Consider the following 24570-nt stretch of genomic DNA (forward strand, 5'->3'; position numbering starts at 1 on the left):
ACCAGTGTCTCCAGCCTGTTCCTCCACCCTGTTCTCATGCTGTGACCCCTCTCCCCTTCTCCCTGGAGGTGCCCTCCCAATTTTTATTTTTTTATTTTTTTAGACAGGGTGTCACTCTAGCCCAGGCTGGAGTGCAGTGGTGCGCGATCTTGGCTCACTGCAGCCTTGACTTCCTGGGCTCAGGTGATCCTCCCACCTCAGCCTCCTGAGTAGCTGGGACTATAGGAGCACACCACCATGCCTGGCTAATTTTTATATTTTTTATAGAGACAGGGTTTCACTACGTTGCCCAGACTGGTCTTGAACTCCTGGACTCAAGAGATCTGCCCACCTTGGCCTCTCAAAGTGCTGGGATTATAGGCCTGAGCCACCATGCCCAACCCCAGTTCTTGTGTTAGACCTTAGTTTACCTGCCTCCCTTGCCATGGGTGTCCTCGGGTTCCCCTCACGCGTGGCGGCATTGCAGTTGTGTCTCCTTGTGCCTTGTGTTGAAAAGGTGAGCTTTGGCCACAATTCTGAGGGCTGTTGTTGGGGAGGGCATGGGGAGGTCTTTTTGGTTGGGGGTCTTCTTCAGGGCCCAGCCCCTTGGGGCATCTCTCTGCCGGCCCCTCCCTGGCCTGCCCTGGGGTGTCTTGTCCCTCGTGCACGTTGTTCCACTTTCACCTGCGTGCGGCCTCTGCTGTCGCGGGCTAGAGCCTGTGACCCTTTGTCAGTGTTTGCTCATGTGCTTTTCTGTCTGAGGGCCCCGGCTGTGTGTGTGTAGGATCAGTGGGATGTGTATCCATTCGACCAGAACACCCAACTAATGGCCCCTGCCTTTGCTCACTGCTAACTGGTTAGCCCTCCTCAAGTTTGGGGGTGGTGAAATCTGTCATTTTCATGTGAAGCACATGCTAAAGTGTGTTGTTCTGTGGTGATTGACACTACAAACTTGTCATTCATGGTGGGACAAGTGAACTTGGACTTCTTACTTTTTTTGAGATGGAGTCTCACTCCGTTACCAGGCTGGAGTGCAGTGGCATGATCTCGGCTCACTGCACCCTCTGCCTCCCGGGATCAAGCAGTTCTCCTGCCTCAGCCTCCCGGGTAGCTGGTACTACAGGCGTGCGCCCCCACGCCTGGCTAGTTTTTGTATTTTTAGTAGAGATGAGGTTTCACCATGTTGGCCAGGATAGTCCCGATCTCTTGACCTCGTGATCCGCCCGCCTTGACCTCCCAAAGTGCTGGGATGACAGGCGTGAGCCACCGTGCCTGGACTAATTTTTGTATTTTTAGTAGAGACGGGGTTTCACCATGTTAGCCAGGATGGTCTCGATCTCCTGACCTCGTGATCCGTCCGCCTTGGCCTCCCAAAGTGCTGGGATGACAAGCGTGAGCCACTGCGCCTGGCCAGACTTTGGCCTATTTAAAGGTTGAATGAATGAGACGGGTCAGCCATCTCGAGCCTTCCCTTCCATGACGTACCGGCCTTCCTGGGACACAGTGGGGTCAGGGAGGGGGCCTTTCCTGTCCTGCCTTCCATCTTTATAGAGATACCACTTACGTGCCACACTGTTCGCCCATTTAAAGTGCTTGCTGTTTTTAGTATATTCATAGTTATGCAGTCATTACTACAGTCAATTTTAGAAAAATTTAATCACCACAGAGAGTAACGCTGTACCTGTTAGCATTCACTTCCCATTCTCTCCTCGCCCCCTTGGCAACCACGGGTCTACTATCTGGATGTTGCATGTCAGTGGAATCACACAGTGTGCGGCCTTTTGCGTCTGGCTTCTCTCAGCTTCATGTTGTCAAGATTCACCCATGCTATGTTGTGTACTAAGACTTCATTCCCTTTATGACCTAATATTACTCCATCGTGTGGTTCGGCCACGTTGTGTTGACCCCATTCATCAGCTGGTGGACATTTGCCTCCACTCTGTGGCTGTTATGGATAATGCTGTATGAGGTTTTGGTATGGATGTGTATTTTCGTTTCTCTTGGGTATCTACCTTTGAGTGGAATTGCAGGGTCACGTGATAACTCCATGTAACCTTCCGAGGACCTGCCAAGCTGTTTTCCACAGCAGCTGCCCATTTTTCATTCCCACTAGCAGTGTGTGAGGTTCCAGTCTCTGCATCCTCACCATCACGCTTTAGCATCTTTTTAATTTCTGCCATTCTGCTGGGTGCGAAGTGGTATCCCGTGGTGGTTTGGATTTGTGTTTCTCTGATGGCTAATGATACTGAGCTTACTTTTTGAAAGACTTCTGTTTGTAGTCTCAAAAGAAGGGGGAGACTTAGAGTTATCAGCAGTGTGCCCCCAGGAGTCCTTCATGTTTCGACCCTTCTGGAGAGTAAGGCGGTGCTCCAGCAGTGTGCCCGTGTCCAGGGCACGCACACCTCACCTTCACAGAGCCAGAGCGATCTTTAAAAAACTAGAAAGCGTTTCAGCCATTCGGAAAGGGCACACAGGCTGATGTAATACAGAAGACACCGTATCTCCATCCAGCACGGGAAAGACGACAGTGCACACACACAGTGGAAGCTGCCGTGGGGTCTTTGCCTGAACTTAGCCACTCCCCAGACCCCTGTTCTGAGTTTTGTATTTCCATTCCCATGTGTGCAGGAGTTTTTTTAACCACTCATATATGTATCAAAAATGATATACAGTATCATTTCGCCTTTAACTTTTTTTTTTTTTCCCTGAGACGGAGTCTTGCTCTGTCGCCCAGGCTGGAGTGCAGCGGCGCGATCTCGGCTCACTGCAAGCTCCGCCTACCGGGTTCAGGCCATTCTCCTGCCTCAGCCTCCCGAGCAGCTGGGACTGCAGGCGCCCGCCACCTCACCAGCCTAATTTTTAAAAATGTTTTCAGTAGAGACAGAGTTTCACCATGTTAACCAGGATGGTCTCGATCTCCTGACCTCGTGATCCGCCCGCCTCTGCCTCCCAAAGTGCTGGGATTACAGGCGTGAGCCACTGCACCCAGCCAAAACATTTTTATAAAGGATGTCACACTGTCAGCTTGCTCTCCTCTTCACTGTTCTGTTTATGACATTTATCTGTATTGGTTCTGGTGGTTCTAGTTAATTCCCGTCTGCTATGCGTAGTATTCCATCATATGTGTGTATTCTGGCTTACACATTATTCAGTCAATGGGCATCTAGGTTTATCTCAAAAAGTTTTTTTTGTCTTTGTTAGCATTCTAGACATTGCTGAGCTCATCTCCTGTGTGCTTGTGCACGGGTTTTCCAGGTTGTCTGTCAAGTGAAATTATGTCCTATGTATCTGCTTTTCATAAGGAATCACGAGGGTTCTCTTTAAAACAGTAGATGGCTGCAATGTTACAAAGCAGTATAATTCATTAAGAAGTTTATTGACTAATATACTTTTTTTTTTTTTTTTCGATACAGAGTCTTGCTTTGTTGCCCAGGCTGGAGTGCAGTGGTGTGATCACAGCCCACTGCAACCTCCAACTCCTGGGTTCATGTGAGCCATCTACTTTAGCCTCATGAGTGGCAGGAGCTACAGGTACATGCCACTGTGCCCAGCTAAGTTAATTTTTTGGTAGAGATGAGTGTCTCACTATGTTGCCCAGACTAGTCTTGAACTCCTGGTCTCAAGTGATCCTCCTTCCTCAGGCCCCCAAAGTGCTAGGATTACAGGTGTGAGCCACCATACTTGGCCAGTTAATATGCTTTTTTTTTTTTTTTTTTGGACAGAGTCTTGCTCTGTCACCCAGGCTGGAGTGCAGTGGCGCGATCTTGGCTCACTGCAAGCTCCGCCCCCCGGGTTCACGCCATTCTCCTGCCTCAGCCTCCCAAGTAACTGGGACTATAGGCGCCCGCCACCACGCCTGGCTAATTTTTTGTATTTTTAGTAGAGACGGGGTTTCACCATGTTAGCCAGGATGGTCTCGATCTCTTGACCTCGTAATCTGCCCGCCTCAGCCTCCCAAAGTGCTGGGATTACAGGCGCGAGCCACTGCGCCCGGCCTTAATATACTTTTTTAAAGACAGATTTCGTTATCTGAAATGAGCTACATATTCTTTTAAAATATCTTTAGTTGAAGTCTGCTTTTCTTTTTAGCTATGCAGAAACAAATAAAAGTGCAATTTTGGTAAGATAAAATGGGATTCCTTTAGTCTGAGCTGAACTTTGTTGGAACATTTTTTGTTTAGTAAACACAAACGGTTTGCCTATGAAGAATTTATGAATTTCCGGCTGTCCTGGGAGGAAAAGCCTTTGGCCTGTGATAATGTGACAGAGACTGTTTTTAAAAGGACGTGCAAATAGTCCTTTTAAGTAGGCCGAGATGTATGCTGGTTTTGAGCAATAGAGATACATTGGGGAATGATAGGAAGAACGTAAATGTTCATATAAAGAGAGATTGATAATATTGATGACTGTGGCCAGGCACGGTGACTCACGCCTGTAATCCCAGCACTTTGGGAGGCCGAGGCGGGCGGATCACGAGGTCAGGAGATCGAGACCATCCTGGCTAACACGGTGAAACCCCGTCTCTACTAAAAAAAATACAAAAAAATTAGCCGGGCGTGGTGGCGGGCGCCTGTAGTCCCAGCTACTCAGGAGGCTGAGGCAGGAGAATGGCGTGAACCTGGGAAGCGGAGCTTGCAGTGAGCCCAGATCGCGCCACTGCACTCCAACCTGGACGACAGAGCGAGACTCTGCCTCAAAAAAAAAAAAAAAAAATTGATGATTGCTATTCGTAGGCCACATCACAGTGTTTGGATTGCTGTGATATATGGTTATCTCATTTTGTACGTGTTCTTCTTCCCATTTCCAGGAAGAGAAAACGAAAATTCAGAGTACTTACTTGGTTAAAACTTTACCAGCTAGTAAGTGTTGGAGCTGGACCTTGAACCTGGGCCTTTTGATTGTTAAACCTGAAAGCTTTCTACCAGTGTCAGAGAGAAATCCAAGACATTTCAGGGAAAGGACATGACAGATAGATTGTGCTTGATCTAAGCAGGCTGTATCTTTTTTTTTTTTTTCCCCTGCATAGAGCAAGCATTTGATTCTGCTGATAGGTTTTGTGGGTGAGAAATTCAGATGGGGCATAGTGGGGATGTCTTGTCTCTTCTCCTTGATGTCTGGGGCCTCACTAGGAAGACTGGAAGGCCGGGGCTGAAATTATAAGAAGGCTGATTCACTGACTTGTCTAGCGGTGATGCAGGCTGTCCGCTGGGCCTTTAGCTGGTGCTGTGGGTTGTAATGTGTACATATGGGAGATCCTTGTGGCTAATTTTGGTGTCTTCAGAGAATGGGTAGCTGGGTTCCAAGAGCGGGAACCCAAGAGGGCCAGGTAGAAACTGTGTTGACTTAAAAAAATTATGACATCTTCCCCGAGATACAGATACAACACAGTTCACCCATGTAAATTCACACACAATAGCCTTCACCCATTTAAAGTAAATAACGCAGTGGTTTTTTAGTGTCTTCAAAGAGTTGCGTAACTATCACCACAATCAATTTTAGAGAATGTTTATTGCCTCTAAAAAACCTCATGTGTCCTGTAACTATCACTCCTGCCTTCCTCCCTGTTCTGGTCCCCAAGTTACCACTAATCTACGTTCTCTGTATATAGAATTGTCTGTTCTAGGGATTTCAAATAAATGGAATAATATAATGCACGTTTCTTTGGTAATTGTCTTCTTTCACTGAGCATAATATTTTCAAGATTCATCTATGTTGTAGCTTGTGTCAGTACTTTTGTTTTGTTTTGAGACAAGGTCCTGCTCTGTTGCCCAGGCTGGAGTGCAGTTTTGCGAACATGGCTCACTGCAGCCTTGATCTCAACCTCCTGAGCTCAAGTGATTCTCCTGCTTCAGCCTCCCATGTAGCTGGGACCACAGACATGCATCATCATGCCTGGTTAATTTCTTGACTTTTTGTAGAGATAGAGGTCTCACTTTGTTGCCCAGACTGGTCTTTAACTCCTGGGCTCAAGTGACCCCGCCCATCTTGGCCTCCCAAAGTTGTGAGTGCTGGATTATAGGTGTGAGCCGCCTCCCATCCTTGCCTTGCTCCTGAGTTTAGGGGCAATATACTCAGCCTTTCACCACTAAGTATGGTGTTAACTGTGAGTTTTTTGTAGATATCCTTATCAGGATGAAGATTACCTTTGATTCCTGGTTTGTTGAGAATTTTTAGAATGAAGGAATGTTGAATTGAATCATATGCTTTTTCTGTATCTATTTAGACGATCATGTGGTTTTTGTACTTTATTCTCTTAAATATAGTGTATTGCACTAATTGATTTTTGTTTATTAAACAAACCTTGCATTTCTTGGATAAATTCCACTTGATTATTACACATAATCCCTTTTCATGTGTTGTTGGATTTGGTTTGCTAGTGTTTTGGGTTTTTATGTATATATTCATAAGAGATACTGGTCTGTAGTTTTGTTTCTTCGTGATGTCTTTGCTTGATTTTGGTATCAGGGTAGTATTGGCCTCATAGAATGAGTTGGGAGGTATTACTTCCTTTTCTAGGTTTTGGAAGGGTTTATGAAGAATTGGTATTAATTCTTCTTTCTCTATTTGGTAGCATTTACCAGTAAATCCCTCTGGGCTTTGTGGGTAGTGTTTTGATTACTAATTTAGTCTCTTTATTTTCATTTTTTATTTTTTTGAGACAGGGTCTTGCTCTGTTGCCCACACTGGAACGCAGTAGTGCCATCATAACTCACTGTAACCTCGAATTCCTGAGCTCAAGTGATCCTCCCACCTCAGCCTTCTGAGTAGCTGGGACTACAGGTGTGTGTTCCCATGCCCACTAGCTTTTTGGTTTTTAGTAGATGAGGTCTTGCTCTGTTAGCCAGGCTGATCTTGAACTCCTAGGGTTCAAGTGATCCTCCCACCTTGGCTTCCCAAAGATTACAAGCATGAGCCAGTGTGCCCAGCCTCTTTCAGCCTCTTTACATGTTATGTATCTAGTCATATTTCCTCCTGCTCCTTGACTAAGTTTCAATTGTATGTATCTTTCTGGGAGTTTGTACATTTTATCTAATTTATCTTGTTTGTTGGTGTACAGTTGTTCGTAATATTCTCATAATTATTTTTATTTCTGTAAGGTTGATAATAATGTCTTCTTCCTCATTTCTGTTTTTTTTTTTTTTTTTTTTGAGACGGAGTCTTGCTGTGTCACCCAGGCTGGAATGCAGTGGCGTGATCTGGGCTCACTGCAAGCTCCGCCTCCTGGGTTCACACCATTCTCCTGCCTCAGCCTCCCGAGTAGCTGGGACTACAGGTGCCCACCACCCCGCCCAGCTAATTTTGTTGTATTTTTAGTAGAGACGGGGTTTCACCGTGTTAGCCAGGCTGGTCTCGATCTCCTGACTTTGTGAACCACCTGCCTTGGCTTCCCAAAGTGCTGGGATTAGGCGTGAGCCATGGTGCCCAGCCTCATTTCTGACTTTTGTAATTTGAGTCTTTTTTCTTTTAGTCAGTCTAGCGAAAGGTTAGTCAGTTTTATTCATCTACTCAGAGAACCATCTCTCGGTTTTGTTCATTTTCCTTATATTTAAGGAAATAACCAGACCAGCAGCTTTCTGCGTCCCCCTGGAGTCCTGCTGTGGTTCTGGAAGTTGCCGCTCCTCTCTTTCTGTTGAGTGGCCAGTGCATGTGGGGGCTCCTGCGTCTCCCCTTCACCAGAGTAGCTCTGCCTTTACCTGTTTGGCATTTCCATGTAACATTTCTTTTGAAAAGTTGGTTTACTGCTAAAGTACAGTTAAACCCCACAGAACAAAACTGGAGCCGCATGCATTAACATTGATACATAAAAAACAATCTTGAGGGAACATCTAGTTTTAAAAGATACATATGTATGAAATGATAACAATGTAAACTTTGCAAATGTGCAGAATAATATGGTATGTTGCCTAGAGATCCACCTCTCTTCCATAATAGTATAAACTCTTACATGGAAATGGCAAATGTCAAATACAGGTTGGTAGCTACCTAGGAGGAGGCAGGTAGAGAACCAGAATGGGGAGGGTTTCAACTCTGTTATATGACCAAATGTTGGAATTTGGTGGAAGTGAATCTCTGGGTAGTGTCTGTGTGGTTATTCCTTATGTCCTATATGTCACTAAGCTGACTTTGCAGCCTGCCAGGTGTGAGTGACCTTGGGCAGGCTATTTTTTTTTTTCTTTTTTTGAGACAGAGTCTCGCTCTGTCGCCCAGGCTAGAGTGCAGTGGCGCGATCTCAGCTCACTGCAAGCTCCGCCTCCCTGGTTCACGCCATTCTCCTGCCTCAGCCTCCCGAGTAGCTGGGACTACAGGTGCCCGCCACCACGAGCCCGGCTAATTTTTTGTATTTTTAGTAGAGACGGAGTTTCACCGTGTTAGCCAGGATGATCTCAATCTCCTGACCTTGTGGTTTGCCCGCCTCGGCCTCCCAGTAAGACTGGGTTTCTATACTCCTGTGGCATGCTCTTGCAGGAATTATCCTGGAACATTCAAAATGCCAGTGTAAGTGTTGCTTTGTGTTGCTTTTGTAAGTAAACTGTAAGGGCCTGAATAGTTTGAACTGTATTGTGCTTATTTTGGCCTCCCCAGTGCCCTGAGAGTCAGTATTGAAAAAATGTTTGTTAAATTTTGCTGAAAAATCTTAGGATATAAAAGTAAACATTTGGTATAATTAATATATTGTGCTGCAGGCCTAGGAATGGGATACTGAATAGAAACTGAGTGGGAAGCTGAAAAATGACCTAATGTAATATTTTAATGTTAAAAATGATATTCTCGAAGCACTGGGTGAAAGGAGAGGTTCCTTAATGACATTTGAACTCTATTTTTTTTTTTTAAAGTTTCCTACTAAACGCTATATAGCAAAATAAAGTAAATTCTAGGTGGATTGAAAACTTGAAGGTAGGAACGAGCCCTCTAGAAGGATGAAGCTAGCACGCAGTGAAATGTTTGTGCCCTCTCGGAAGGGCTGGGCCTTTCCAAGAGTCGTCCCCAAAGTGGAATCATGAGGAAAGGACACAAGAGTGGCTCAGCCTCCCAGACCAAGGAAAACACATTGGCCACCACCTTTCTCTTTCTGTCACTGCTCTAACAAATCATCACAAACTTACTGGCTTACAACACACATGGTATCTTAGACTTCTAGAGTTTGCAAGTCTGATGTGGGTCTCACTGGGCTAACACCAAGGTGATGGTGGGGCTGGTTCCTTCTGGAAGCTCCAGGAGAGAGCGTTTTCCCTGCTCTCTCCAGCGCCAGGAAGCCGCCCACATTCCTTGGCATATGGCCCCTTTCTCCAAACGCTATGTTGCATTTGTGTGACCTTTTGTGGTCATGTCTCCCTCTGGCCACAGCCGGGAAGCTTTTCTGCTTTTGAGTACCCAGGATTAGATTGTGCCCAGCAGGGTAGCCCAGGACGGTCTCCCACCTCCGGGTTTGTGTTCTTAATTGCATCTGCAAAGTCCCCTTTGCCACGTCAGGTGACACAGTCACAGGTTCTGGGCGTTAGGATGTAGGACATCTTGGGCGGGGGCCGTTATTCTGCTGACCACACCACCGGAATGACTAAGAAAGAATGCCCTGTTTACAAGGTTTTTTTTTGCAAAGCAGTAAGAAAGTGGTGAGCACCTCATTAGAAAATGGACAAAGGGTATGAACAATTTACAAAAAGAAGAGGTACAAATGAACAAAATTAGAAAAAAATGTTTTACCTCACTAATGAATGAAAAGGCACATAGCTGACACGGAGACCACTGTTCTCCTGTTGAATGAGCAGTGATGTGTGGTGTCGGACTCTGCTGGTGGGATATGAGCCACGGCTCTTTGGCAGTGTGGACCAGCAGCATTTTTAATGCGTGCTTTATGTCCCAAGCTTTCCATTTCTAGGAGTCTATCCTCAAGAGGTTATCATAGTTGTGTGCAAGTATTTGTCTCCAAATATCTTTATTGCTTTTTTGTAATCCCCATTTTATTTTATTTTTTAGAGACAGGGTCTCAGTCTGTAACCCAGATTGGAGTGCAGTGGTACATTCTTGGCTCACTGCAACCTCCACCTCCCAGGCTCAAGCGATCATTCCCACCATTTTTTTTGTAATCACTTATTTTATTTTTTTGAGACAGGGTCTCACTCTGTAACCCTGGTTAGAGTTCAGTGGTGCAGTCTTGGCTCACTTCAACCTCAGCCTCCCAAGTAGTTGGGACCACAGGCTTATGTCACCACGCCCAGCCAATATTTTTATATTTTTTGTACAGACACGGTTTCGCCCTATTGCCCAGGCTAGTCCTAATCTCCTGAGCTCAAGCGATCCACCCACCTTGGCCTCCCAACATTGCCAGTATTGCCATCAACAAACAGAGATTCGTTTATTTCATGTGTCTCGTAGTCTGTGGTGAGCAGTGCAGGGTTGGGCAGCAGCTCAAAGCCATCATAGCCCCATGCTCTTTCCCGCCTGTCTGCCCTGCTGCCCTTCATGGTGGCATCTTCCGTCACTCACGCACGATGGCTGAGGTCCCAGGCCTCACCTCTGTGTTCCAGGCGGAAAACAACGGAGAGAAGCTAGGGGCCAAAGGGGTGCTAGGTAAGCCTGTTTTTTTTTTTCCCCCCAGAAAAGTAAAAACCCCCATTTATTTCTTGCTGGCTGTGAGAAATAAATGTGTGTCACAGGGCCAGCCGTGGCTGAAGTCAGCCAAAGGAGCAAAGGCTTCTGGGTAGAGGTTGATCAGTCAACCAACAGTGTCTGCCATGTGGAGTATTTCATTTCCATCGGTTTTCCAAATTTGCTCTGATGAATATAAGACTTTTATAATAAAGACTTTTATAATAAAACAATTAAATCTTTTTTTTTTTTTTTTTTTTTGAGATGGAGTCTTGCTGTGTCACCCAGGCTGGAGTGCAGTGGCTCAATCTTGGCTCGCTGCAACCTCTGCCTCCTGGATTCAAGCCGTTCTCCTGCCTCAGCCTCCCCAGTAGCTAGGATTACAGGCGCGCACCACCATGCCCAGCTAATTTTTGTATTTTTAGTAGAGACAGGGTTTCACCATGTTTGCCAGGCTGGTCTCGAACTCCTGACCTTGTGATCCACCCACCTTGGCCTCCCAAAGTGCTGGGATTACAGGCATGAGCCACTGCGTCCAGCCCATTAAATCTTTAAAAAAATTATATTTATCTTTTGCAATTCTCTATTCAGTTTCAGACAAAATGATGGCAGTTGAGAATTCCCAGATGGGTGTTTCTTGGAGTTTTTAGTCTGTGGGCAGAGTCTGCAGTCCCTTCATTGCACTCCCAGACACCCTCGTCACGGTGTGGATGCCCCAGGGTCTGTGGTGGTGCTTGTTGGGCTGAGGCCCATTCTCAGGGAGGGGCTGAATGCCCTGCTTGTGTGGGGTGTGGGGTGTGGGATGTGGGGTGTGGGCTTGTATGGTGCCATTCATCCCTTCTGAACTGGGCCCTCAGGACCCCGGGTGGCTGCAGGGAGGCCTGCAGCAGCCAATGAGAAGCTGCTTCCTTCAGTCCTGTGGGTTCCTGGGAGCCCACCTTTTGGCTGAGCTGGTGGTAGGCTCTTGGGAAGGCAGGAGAGAGGCTCACTGGTTTTCCATTTCTTTTCCATCAGCATCCAGCATGTGTATGGCGCCCAGCACCCCCCCTTTGATCCACTGTTACATGGCACGTAAGTGACGTTCCAATCTCACTTGGCGTCTCGGCTCTGATGTGGGAGGGCTGTGGCAACCCTGGTCTTCCTGCTTCCCTTCTGCTCCCAGGCATTCCTGAAGGAGTAGAGTAGTTTCTCATTCAGCCACACTGATCAAGCAGTCGCTTTGTGTGAGATGCTGCACACCCCATGCTTCCCATCCCAGTGAGGACGGTGGCTGTGGGAGCCACAGCCTGATGCGGGGAGGCGGGGGAGCCCTGGGAAGAGCCAGGAGCCGGCATCCTTTAGCCACAGGCAGCCTGGCTGCAGGCCATCCATGCTGGCTTGTCCTTTCCGCTCCTCCTTCCCACATTCTCCACCGGCTGCTGGAGCCTGGCCCTGGCCTGTCCTGGCCCCTCCACAGCAGGCGGGAGCACAGGGTGTGGGACTTGTGCTTGACTGGTGTGGCCCTGCAGGACTGCACCTGTCTGACGAGTTTCTGACATGAGGTAGGGCCGGTGTTGTGTGTTGTCATATTTTGGGGGAATGTTGTTTAAATGATCGTGTCTTCAAATCCGTATACCACAGGCCCATGCCCTGCACAGGTGCTCCTGGCCCACACCCCCACTGCTGGGCAGGAGCCTTACTGGGACTCGGGGAAGGTGCCACTGGTCAGAGTGAGCTGGGCTGGGTCTGCAGGGCAGCACCATGTGGCCCTGTGCCTCCTCCCAGGTGGCCTTGCTGGAGCCCCCTCCCCTCCTGCCACTGAGTCCTCATGGGCTTCACCTGGTGTGCTCCTTTGGCTGCCTCTGTGAATTGTGTTTGCTTTTTCACTCACTGTTGCTAGATCGAAGCTGAAAACTTCTATGCCTGTCTTTTCACCTGGGAATTCTTTCCTGGCTGGTTTTGGGTGAAACCTTCGAGCATGTACGAGTAAAGGCCGCCTTTGCATTGCAGTTTGCTGAAGTCCACGGCCAAGATGCCGACCACACCGGTGAAGGCCAAGAGGGTCAGCACCTTTCAGGAGTTCGAGAGCAATACCAGCGATGCCTGGGACGCTGGGGAGGACGACGACGAGCTCCTGGCCATGGCGGCGGAGAGCCTGAACTCCGAGGTGGTCATGGAGACGGCCAACCGGGTGCTGCGTAACCACAGCCAGCGGCAGGGGCGGCCCACGCTGCAGGAGGGGCCGGGGCTGCAGCAGAAACCCAGGCCTGAGGCAGAGCCGCCCTCACCTCCCAGCGGTGACCTCCGGCTGGTGAAGTCTGTCAGTGAGAGCCACACGTCCTGTCCTGCAGGTATGATGGGAGGACTGAAGAGATGATCTGGGTTTCTGGCCAGGCTAAGAAAGTGGCCAGAACCCGCTCACTGTGGGAGAATCAGTGGGTTCCCGTCCTCATTTGCAGCAGGCCCCCTGGCCCATGAGAGCCCTTACGGTTCTCTTCCAAGGGTAGGGAAGCGGCCTGCGCTCTATCCTGGGGCCCCCACGTGCTTTCTTCTCTCCTAGCTAAGTGCGTCTCTCCTCCGAGTGGAGTGGAGGCACCAGGCTGTTGTGGGCCAGCCGTGAGAGGGCCGTGGAGGGGCAAGCGCCTGGGGACACTGTCTCCCTCCTAACTCCACCAGCTTGCAATGGTTCCATGGGTGACATTGCCAGCCTGCATGTTTAGGGGCTGGCCCTCTAGGCAGCTTACAGGATTCCTGCCCGGGGTGCATACACGTGGGCTCAGGTCCGAAGCGGCTGGGAGTCTGACTGTTGGGTCGGCCACATTCGCATTCTGACCCCCACGGGTGGGGTCGTGTCTGGGGCCGTGTGCATGGCACTGGTGCGCAGCAGCTGTTCCTGAGGCTGTTTCTGTGGCTGCCGCTCTTTAGGTGTTACAGGCCATCACGTCTGTGATAGAAAAGTCACACGGTCATGTGATGAACCCACCATGGGCCGCGGGCACTGTTTTCAGAGCTTGGGATACCCCACTGGACAGACTGAGGTCCATCTGTGCCCTGTGGAAAGTCCGTTCTGGTGAGAGGGACGGATGCAGCACTGCCCACAGCCAGCAAGGGGGCACAGAGTGTGCTGGGAGGCAGCAGGTGCCATGGTCAAGAGAGGCAGAGAATGGGGTGGGAACGCGGTGGCTGTGAGAGCAGTGGCAAGTGAGTGTCATCTTAAACGAGGAGGTCAGGGTGTCCTTGCGTGAGCAGTGCTGTTGGGAGGCAGGGCTGAGGGGCAGGGGCGAGGGCTAGCCGGGGCGGCCACAGGCCCTCATAGGTACCTCCCTCCAAGGTCTTCGGGGGGCCAGGGTGCTCTCCCCACATTTCCGGCTGGGAAGATGGAGATTGTTAGAAGAGTCTGAGGTAACCCTGCAGAACTAGGTTTCATACCTAGGTCTAGTTTTTAAAACCACTTTCCAGGAATTGGTTAACTTCTAAAATGTTACAGCTCTCATTAGTTGAGAACGCTGTGCGTGATTTCATTTGATCAGTTTTCTTTTTGGAATCTAATACATTTTAAAGTATTTGAACTTGTAAGTGGAAATCTGGTGATGGCCTTTGCGGGAGGCCTGGAAACCTGGTGACTGACTGAAGCGTGCACTGACCGCCTCCTGCAGGCCCATCCTGGGCAGCGCCCTTCAGCCTGGGCAGAGTCGGAGTTGGCAGGATCCCTGACTTCATCTGCTCATGGAGGGTGGTGCTGACATTGAAGCTCTGTGAGCCTCTCAGCACCCCACCCCCCACCCCCAAGATGCAGGGTGCTGTCAGGCTGAGAGTGGCCAGGGCCGCAGGACCACACTGTGTGTGGCTGGGGGATCTGACAAGAGGCAGGCTCAGGCTGCGACCAACCGGGGTCGGGGAGCTGTGGGATGTCACCCTGGGATGGCCTCATCCTGGAAGAGCCAAACAAAGGATGCTCCAGACAGCTTGCACTGGGAGAAGGGAGCCTGTGACCTCGTTGCCTTGTGCCCCCACCGCCTGCCTTGGAGTTGGCCACTTTTCCGGTGTTTGCTTTCTGGGCAAGACTTTTTTGAGCACTTCAGTATAGTAACGGTGATACCGTATATTGATCGTTTAGTGTGCGGCAGGTACCGTATCACGTCTCTGTGATACTAAACTCATTAAACTTTGCAGCAACACTAGGGCATGGACTTGTGGGCCCTGCTCAGGACTGAGTGGCCCCTTCCGTGTCCTGATGAAGCCACATCAGTCATTCCTAAGGATCGCAGGGAAGTCCAGCTGAGCACCTTTAATTCTGGGACTCGGTGCACAGCTGCTCTTCCTGCTGAATGTTGATTCTGAGGAACTGTCAGTGCTGCTGAAGCAACAGCCTCTGAAGGAGGGACAGGGGCACTGTTACCCATGGTCCTCCCCTCTGCCCAGGTGCTGGTTGTCAGCCCGCCCTGCGGTAAGGCCGGCAGCGGGAACTCTGGAGCCAGATGCCCCGGCCTGGGGCCCCAGCCCACTGCTCGGCGTGCGGCTGCTACAAAATAGGAATCACAGCAAGGGCGCTGAGGCTGCTGGGAGGAGATTCTCCCGGGGGTTGGGGGGTGTCAGGGAGAGTGGGCAGCGGGGATGGGGGGAGGAGACAGGGAGGTACTCTGAAGTCTATGCCCCCACTTTAGCAGACTTCGCTGGAAATTTAACTGGACCACATTCTGCCCAGAAGCCATAGGTTGCTTGGCTCCTGGACAGCCTGAGGGTTTCTGTGTGAATTCTTTTCCCCCACCCCCAGGTTATGAAGGAAATGGGGGCGCTGTGTGGGAAGGAGGGCGCGGGGAGTGCAGCTCCTACCTCCTTGCTCCTGCGGCTGCTGGAGTGGATGTCAGCCGGTCAATTGCAGCCTGTGCTCCGGCTCCGTTTCCTGGAGTTTATTTTTCACTCTAGTTTAATTTTCAGCTTTTGAAAGATGAGATAGCTAGACAGGATTTAGACCTAGGAGTCTGGAGCCTTCCCCAGCCTCTTGCTTGTTGGTCTTGGGTGGCCGTGTTGAGTGACCTGAGGGCCTTAGGGTCTTCCCTTCGGCTGACCCAGTCCCGGGTTGCTAGGTGGGACATGCTGTCTCACCTCCTGCTTAGGCCCCTGTGGGCCTGTCCATCTTGGGGGTCAGCGAGGCCTTGGTGGGCAGCAGCAGAGGGCGGGCAGCTTGTACTCTAGTGCCACCTCGGTCACTGCCTGTGGTGGGGTCTGGGAAGGTGCCATTCCTTACTTGTCTGGCTTCCTTTGTTTCCTTGGGATGAGGGTCCCTGTGGGACCTTCCTCCCAGGGCACTGGGGAGACCCAGGGAGGGCCAGGCAGGTGGCGGGTTGGGCACGCCCTTGAGACAACAGGTGAGTGCCCTCGCAGTGCCCTGGTTCCTGCTGTGTCCCCACCATTGTCTCCTGTCCTCAGCGCCTCTGCAGGCTTTCTCCTTTCCCTCACGGTAACTCGTGGACTTGCCCTCTACGCTCAGGCCTGGCTGACCCGAGAATACCCTCCTGCACAGACCCTCTGGGTCGTGTCTCCTGGGAAGGCCCTGATCCTGCACCCCAGGCACTGGTGGGAGCCTGACCGCCAACACAGCCCGAGGGGTCCTGGAGTTTTCTGGCTGTCATTGTGTTGCTTTTATGCGAGGTGCTCCATTTCACTGAGGACTGATACTCTGCCAGTGAGGCCAGTGAATTTCAAAGGTGTCAGTTCTATGTTATCGCTCAAGAAACTGAGGTCCCCACTGCTCAGTGATGGGAAGAAGGGACCACTGTGACCCAACAGCGTTCACAAAGAGACGGTGGCACAGCCAGGAGGAACATGCGGTCGAGAGGAACGCCCTCACCCTCACCCCCGTTCTCTCACCCCTGCAGAAAGTGCCAGCGATGCCGCCCCTCTGCAGAGGTCCCAGTCTCTCCCACACGCGGCCACCGTCACGCTGGGTGGCACATCTGACCCCGGCACCCTCAGCAGCTCAGCACTGAGCGAAAGAGAGGCCTCCCGGCTCGACAAGTTCAAGCAGCTGCTTGCCGGCCCCAACACAGACCTTGGTAAGCACCCTGCCCTCTGGAGGACACACACAGACATTTCTTGCCGTTTCTGAAATCGATCACATCTTAAAGGATTCCGTGTGGGCTTAGGTGGTGCACGCGCTTCCGTGTGTAATTCGCCTTGCAGGAAGGCGATGAGTTCATGTAATGTTTTCAAGTCAGTAAGTCACTAAGGTAGTAGCAATTTGTGTTGATAGTTGCCTCTAGACATGTTTTGTTAGTGTTTTTCCAATGCAATTTGAAAATATATTTTGTGTTCCTTTTGGTTTTCTTTTCTTTTTTTTTTTTTTGAGACAGAGTCTCACTCTGTCTCCCAGGCTGGAGTGCAGGGGCGCGATCTCGGCTCACTGCAAGCTCCGCCTCCAGGGTTCACGCCATTCTCCTGCCTCAGCCTCCCAAGTAGCTGGGACCACAGGCGCCCGCCGCCACGCCTGGCTAGTTTTTTGCATTTTTAGTAGAGACGGGGTTTCACCATGTTAGCCAGGATGGTCTCGATCTCCTGACCTCGTGATCCACCCGCCTCGGCCTCCCAAAGTGCTGGGATTACAGGCGTGAGCCACCGTGCCTGGCTTGGTTTTCTTTTTTAAAAATTTGAGGCAAGGTCTTACTCTGTCGCCCAGGCTGGAGTGCAGTGGTGCAATCATAGCGCACTGCAACCTGGAATTCCTGGGTTCAAGCAATCCTCCTGCCTCAGCCTCCTGAGTACCTGGGACTACAGGATTGTGCCAGCGCGCTCACCAAATTCTTAAACAATTTTTTCTAGGGATAGGGGTCTCCCTGTGTTGCCCAGGCTGGTCTTGAACTCCTAGGCATAAGAGATCCTCCCGCCTCAGCCTCACAAAGCACTGGGCTTTCAGGTGTGAGCCGCCGCGCCTGGCCCATTCTGTTTTCTTGTTGTCCCAATTGCAGTCTTCATTATTGCCGCCCTTGGTGAGCCCTTCGAGGCTGGCCAGGTGGACATCCTTGTTCATCATAGTATTCTGAAGACAGTGGCTCATGGGGGCACAGCGCTGGTGACCATCAACTCGATCTGCTGGTTTTGTACCTTCCTGCCCTGGGGCTGGCAGTCATCAGAGGGTGACAGGCTGTGAGCCCTGCAAGGGGCAAGGGTGAGGCTGGGGCAGAGGGGCAGGCCCGCAGGGCAGAGCACAGTCACCAGCGTGACTCTTCCTGTGCGAGTTGCTTCCAGGCACACGCAGCGTCCCTGTGGACTGCCGTGGCCAGGCTCTGTGGAACGCACTTGCTTTGAGTTCTTCTGGTGGCATTCGTGCTGAATCCACGTCCTTCCTTTCCGTATCTCATCTTTGTGGAGCGCCACTCTGGCTAGGCGTTTGCTAGATGCTGGAACTCTCGGGAGGACCGGAATGTGGCCTTGGTCATGAGATTGCTTCACTGGGGGGGCAAACCTGTATCAGACAGTTACGGCCAGTGTCACTGTGGCACTCTGAGAGCCGGAGGTGCAACGCCTGGCTTGGCCAGGAGGTGGCGAGTGGCGCACGCGGATGGGCCGCCGGGAGCCACGCAGGAGCCGTGCAGGGGCCATGCAGGAGCTCGCAGCATCTGGGCCTTCATGCTCAGGCCCCGGGCAGGGAGAGGGTTTCTGGGCAGAAGCAGCGGTTCAGAGGGCACGGCTGGAGCTGTGTTCCCGAGGCTGGGGAGGGCTCTTGGAAGGTCTCTTGGCAAGGAGGACACAGCTCGCGTAGCGTTCTCAAAGCGGGTGGTTGTTTCTTCCTTATGTTTGTTTTTTTGAAACAGCAACACTTGCATGTGTTATAACATGACACAGCACAGCAGGGTCTGTGTGAAAATGAGGCCTGTCCCAGCCTCCACCTTCCCTTCCTTTCCACAGTTCCAGGTGTCTCCTTCCAGTGATGGCCCATGCATGTGTTGTTTTAAACGTTTAATGTTGATGCAATTCAAACTTGCAGAACAGTTGGCAAGGATAGTGCCAACAACTCCCATATGCTCTGCACCCAGAATCACCAGTTGTTTACATTTGCCCGTTACCGTTCTGCATGTGTGTGCCTGTTTGTGTGTGTGTGTGTGTGTGTTTTTTCTGAACCATTTGAGAGTCAGTTGGAGATATATCCCTTTACCTCTAAAACCTTCGCTGCCTGTTTCCTAAGCACAGAGACATTCCCTCAGTATCATCACAGCACGGGTGTCAAAATCAGGAAATTGAACATTGACACAGTACTATTTTATACTTTTATTATTATAATCCACAGTCCATAGTCACATTCTGCCAGTCGTCCCCGTAACGTCCTTTCTCTGTTTTTTTCTTAGCCCAGACTCCAGTGGGGGACCATGCGTTCCATTTGGGTGTCATGCCTCTGCCTTCTCCATCAGCCTGGAGCAGCAGCTTTGCCTGTCTCTGCATTTCGATCTTGACACTTTAGCAGAGCACAGGCCAGTGATTTTGTGGGATGTTCCTTTGGTTTGTGCTTGTCTAGTGTTTGCCCACGGTGAGATTCTGGTTGATAATTTTTGGCAGGAACATCCCTGAAGGGATTTGTGTTCTTCCTGGTCATCACAGCGGGGCACGTGGTGCTGGTGGGTCCTCGCATTGACGTGGACTCCGATCACTTGGCTGAGGTGGCGTCTGCCAGCTCTTTGCGCCGAAGAGCTCCCCTTTTTCCTTTGGTGATGAAGTGTTCTGTAGAGGGACGCTCTGGGGTCTGTGCATTTCTACGGTGTTTTTCTTTCTCCCCTTGCACAGTAAGGGTTGTGCACCTCACTTTTTAAAGGAATGATATATTTTCCCGTGGTGTATGTGGAGAACCGCCTTAGTCTCTGGAGTGCCCTGTAACATGCCATCCTATGGACGTGCCCCACTTGACTGCACCAGCCCCTGCGGATGGGCAGTCAGGTTATTCCAAACTTGCTATTGTTACAAACAACTCGAGAACGTTTCTTCAGGCGCCTGAACCTCCTTCTGTGATGGTGACGCTCACAGAGCATCCCTAGCCATGGGTGAGGCGAGAAGGCAGTGTGGGGGATGACTCTGTGATTTCGGCTAGAGCACCGGGTAGGTGGAAGTGTCACCCACCAAGACAGGAAATAAAGGTAGGTCGTGCTTGCCGGAGTAGAGTCTTGTAATTGATGTATTAGCCACTTCCTCTCCTAGCATGCCAGCGCCCCTTCTCTGCTGGCTCTCGTGCCTCCAGGGTGGCGCGGGGATGCAGAACCACGTTGCACCTAGGAGAGCAGGTCCTGGAGCCAGGCTGCCTGTGTGGAGAGCTGGCTCCACTGGTTATTCGCCACGTGACCTTGAGCCAGCTTGGTGATGATCCTGCATCTCAGAGTTCTTGTTTGCGTGATAGGCATGACGAAAGCAGTGCTCATTTTGCAGTTTGAATGAGATAGTACGTATAACATGCTTAAGAGAGTGCCTAGCACATACTAAACACTCAAAAATGTTAGTTATTTTTATGGTGGTTGTTATGTTCATTTGAACTGGCCTTTTAATCTTTTTATCTTCTCACTTGATTTTTGCGCTGCTGACGTATATGGTCACTTTTGTAGTCATTGACGAGTCAGGTGACTTACAGATGTTGTCCTGGTTGTGTCCCGTGGTTTCCAGCAATAGGCAGGTGGTGGAGAGACAGCTGATGAAAGCAAGATTTGCCTGATGGGAACCCTGTGCTGGGCCAGGCTCTGAGTACCCACCTGGAACATTCTGGAGGACTTTGTAATTGAAGCAACTTTTGGAAATTAAAATCATACTTAAAAGTAAAGCTTTCAAGACTTTTGGGAAGATGGGCGTATGTAGGGCTAGATTTTACCGTGTAAAAATCAGGTTATTTTGTTAGGTTGAGGGGACTGTGGGTTTTTCTCTTTCTTTATAATTCTATGTAAATATCACATCTAAAACCAAAAAGCTCAATGCAGAGCTTTCAAAGTTAAACGATTACTGCATTTGCATTTAGTGGCAAGAGAAAACATTGCCAGTAAATTGCCTGTTTTTATAAGGCAGTTGAGATAGCTTTGGAAGACCGTGGAATGTACTGTCTTCACATTACATGAAAGACATAAGTGGCAAATATTTGCCAATGTTGGAGAAGCAAACCACCGATGTGAGAAGTGCCTACAAAAATGAGTCTACCTGCGGAATATCATTCTGTCCAGCGGAGTGCTGTTTCTCTTTGTTTAGCTTACACTCTGTTATGAGCCTGGGGATGAAAGTAGCAAATAGAACTTAACAGCTCATTTTGCTCTTAGCATTGGCTCAATATTTACTCACACAAAGATTGCCTACTTTGAAGCCCCAGAAAATGACACTCATGTTGGTCACGTGTGTCTGGTAAATGGTAGTGTGATTTGGTAGCCTGCAGTACATGCAGTTTCCTGAGGGCCATCTAGGGCCCGCTGTCTAGAGCCCCCCAGTGGGGCCTCGGAGGGCAAACTGTGTGTGGAGCTCAGCTCTGGCCCTCAAGGCTTTCAAACAGTAGGACAGAAGGCATGACTACGCTTCTGTCAAGGAGTGGGGCCAGGCCACGGCCGTGTTCCACTTCCCCCGAGGGGTGAGCACCCAGTCTGGGCTGTATAAGAGTGTGCTGATAGATGGAGGTCAGCAGGAGAGGGGGTTTTGGGGGTTGGGAGGGCATGAACAGAAGTTTGGAGCCGTACACCTCGGGAGTACTTATATGAGTAGATGCCCCCTTGGTGTCCATGGCGGGAGGGCAGCCCTGAAGGGGCCTGGGCCGTTGGTGACAGGAGGAAGCAGGTGTGGCCTTGGGGTAGGCTCTCAGTGTGATGGCTGGCCGTGTCCTTGCTCATGAAGTGGCTCAACCTCCCTGTCTCGTCAGCTGTAGAGGGGCAGGAGACCTGCCCTGCAGGGTCCTTGTGAAGGTCGGCGGGAGTTCTTGTGGAGTCACTCATTCATCCAGGCTCTGTTGGGCACCTGCTGTGGTTGTGGGCAGTGGGGGGGGATCGGCAGCCAGGCTTGCAAGGGCCCTGCCCTCAAGGAGCTGACATTCTCATGTGAGGAACTCACTCAGTAACCCCACAACCATCAGGGAGCATCTGGGGAGAGTCAAGGCACGTGGAGGGTAGAGACTGGCGCTGCCCTGCAGTTGGCTGCTTCTGGGGCGAGATCTGCATGGAGGCAGGCATTTGAAGAGGGGGCACGAGCATTCTAGGGACAGGCCCAGAGGTGCAAAGGTCCTGCGGGCAATAGAGCTTCATGTGCTTGAAGGGTTGCTGAGGCTCTGGCCTGGTGGCTGAGTGGGGTGTGGGGAGAGGCCTGCGAGGCAGGCAGGGACCTGGTCCCCAGGGCTGAGAAGTCCAGGAGAAGGAGCTCTGCTTTTACTTTGAGCGCAGCATGAAGCCTCTGGGAGGTTTTGAACCGGGGGAGTAAAGTGTGGTGCAGAGCATGGGAAAGTGGTTGCTATTCTGTGGCAGGAAGAGCTGATGGCTGCTTCTGAGCAGGTGTTGCCAGTGGCCATGGACTAGGCAGAGTCCTTGGGGAGCTCTTGGGAGGGGCTGGGGGAGGGTCAGAGTAGGGTGGGAGACTAGGGGGCAAGAGTGGAGGCCATGGGCTGGGGATGTGGGTGGGGTGGGCTGCGTGAGTCAGGGGCTAATGGGATCTGGAGCTGGGTAGACTGGCAAGAAGGCGAGAGCCAGGACCCCCATAGTTTAGAGCCTGGGGTCTGTAGGGATGGGGAACAGCCGATAGACACAGAAATCAGAACACACTCCAGAGATGACATTTCACTGGGGAGACAAAATCACATCCTCATGAAACAGAGAGCCAGGGAAAGCGTGTATTTAAATAATGACATAGTTACAGCCGTTGGGGGCCTTTACTCTGTGCTGGGCACTGTGCCGTAGAGATGATGTTACCAGTCACCAGACCCCGCTCTGTACCCCCACCCCCTTCCTGTGTGCCCCAGATTGCTGGCCTTATTGCCGGTTTACAGCTGAGGAGCTTGAGACAAGGTTAAGCAGGCGGCTGCCCTCCAGCCCCACAGTGAGGGCAGAGCTGGCTGGGAACCAGGGTCACCCCGGGCTGGGCTCCCAGCCTCCAGGTCACACATTTCTGGTTAGTGTAGACAGTGGGCATTCTCGGTGCTGTTGGAGGCCCGAGGAACGGGGGCGGTTTTCTCTCCTGTGGGCCTCGTTGGAGATCCTGGCTTCTGGTGCGGGAGCTGGGGCCAGGCGCCAGGAGCCGAGGCCAGGAGGGCGCTTGATTCCCGCGACCCGGCCGTCGGCGTCCAGCGTCGCCCTCTAGTGGCCAGGCGTTGTCCTTGCAGCCTGTGCTTCGTTACCGCAGCAGGGCACGTTGGCCTTATGGGTGGGGGGGTGCTTACACTTGCGCGTGCTTGTGTGTGTCCAGCCTCCTTACACTTGTGTGTGCTTGTGTATGTCCAGCGTGCTTACTGAAAGTGCCTGTGTGTGTCCAGCGTGCTTACTGAAAGTGCCTGTGTGTGTCCAGCGTGCTTACTGAAAGGCAAGCACAGCCTCAGAAGAGAATAAAGTGAGGGAGGAAGATGAAAGCTCTGGCTAACTCGGCCTTGTCCTGGAGTCTTATCAGGGAAGGGCTTTCTCAAGGAAGGCAGCCCCCTGGCCACCTAGAACTGCCCAGTGCAGAGGCCCCGGGGCGGAGGGAACAAACTCCCGCTCGCACAGCCCTTCTGTGCATGCAGTGACCCAGCCACACGCAGATCCTTGCTGGCCCTGCTCTGTCCTCAAGTCCCCTGCAGTGAGTGTCACATGGTAGCCACTTGCCATTTGATGGTTCGCTGACTCTTCAGCTAGACTTTTCTCACCTTCCTTTGGGGCATACATGGTCCTCTGTCTCTGGTTTTCCTTTGTTTCTTAAATGTACTAGGTAACTAAGTGACACTACCATCCAGTGGCAGCTCAGCAATAATGTGATGGTACCTCCTTGAGCCAAGGATGGGCTTTTCCAACCGTGTGGCTGTGGGTTTGCGTTTTCCCCTCTGTGGCTTCCCCCACAGCACTGCTCCTCTGCTTTCCCTCCACGCTTGCCCCAGGCTGTGGCCCGCTTTTGCTCGTGTGTTCCCACTTACGACAGGAGCTGCGCCTGTTTCTTTCCTCTGCTCGTTTTGTCACTAAAGGGTTTCTGTGATCATCGTTAACAGAAATGTTATTGAAAGTTAGAGAAATGGAAAAGATAATAAAACCAGCAAACCAAAATTGCCACTGTTTCCACATGCTGTATTAACTAGAGTTGTGCTTGCTTTTTCCCTCTAATTTATTCCCTCTTAATCGGTTCTTACCAGTCCTTCAGAGCTCACTAGCAGAAATTGCTCTCAGCGGCCGTTTCGTCTGCAGAACGATCTGGGCTTCAGGCAGGGCATGCGAGAGCCTCAGATGAACACACTGGCTCCCCCCTTTCATGGCATTGCCGGCATCCTTTTTTCTGGGCGACGTTTTCCCTGCTCGATGTGGTATTTGAAGTACGTGTGGTGTCACTCGGCTTAAAATAACCAAATTAGATATGATTTGGTGAAAATTGAGAATTTTATTTACTATCCATAGTAGTGTAATCTTCAGTTTAATAGGAAACCTTTCTCTGTTCCTTCAGGTGATTTGTTTCTGTTGAATGGTGATTTTTAGTCTGTAATATTCAAAGCAAATGCTAAAAGAGAGTTTATAAGTCTTTGGGATGGTTTTAAAGGAGCTGCCTTAAAAACTTATCTGTTACATGTTTATCTTTTTTTCTCTTATAATTTCTTTTGTAGGTGAGGATATTGAATAGAGACTGGAGCAATTGTGCGACTGTGGTGTGTGTTTTCTCTGTGCGAGGGATAGAAGAAGGAAAGTAGGGCGACTATGGCAGGATCCCCAGGAACTCATTGCTCCTTGCCCTGGACAACGTTTTCTTCTTGTAACTTAGCTCCCATTATGGTTTCCTCCAAGACAGTATGAGTTTGTGTCCATCTGCCCATTAGACTGTGAGCTTCTTTTGGGCCGTGGCTGGAGTCACTCGTCCTCCTGTTCC

The 24570-nt window shown here is 50.7% G+C and overlaps 1 protein-coding gene across 8 annotated transcripts in view; it reads left to right on the forward strand.

Moving 5' to 3' along the window:
• LOC105489792 (TBC1 domain family member 22A) overlaps window positions 1-24570 on the forward strand; it is a 414387-nt gene that overhangs the window by 20233 nt on the left and 369584 nt on the right. For 7 of the 8 annotated variants that reach the window (XM_071080773.1, XM_071080772.1, XM_071080767.1 and 4 more), the window contains exons 2-4: window positions 11581-11637; window positions 12556-12896; window positions 16425-16601. In XM_071080773.1, the coding sequence (XP_070936874.1) occupies window positions 11581-11637; window positions 12556-12896; window positions 16425-16601 (575 nt within the window). Of the gene's footprint in view, window positions 1-6641; window positions 6760-11580; window positions 11638-12555; window positions 12897-16424; window positions 16602-24570 lie in introns of all 8 variants that reach the window. The other variant, XM_071080770.1, reaches the window with a different exon arrangement.

This window comes from Macaca nemestrina, chromosome 15, assembly GCF_043159975.1.
Source record: "Macaca nemestrina isolate mMacNem1 chromosome 15, mMacNem.hap1, whole genome shotgun sequence".
In the NCBI taxonomy this organism is placed as follows: domain Eukaryota; kingdom Metazoa; phylum Chordata; class Mammalia; order Primates; family Cercopithecidae; genus Macaca; species Macaca nemestrina.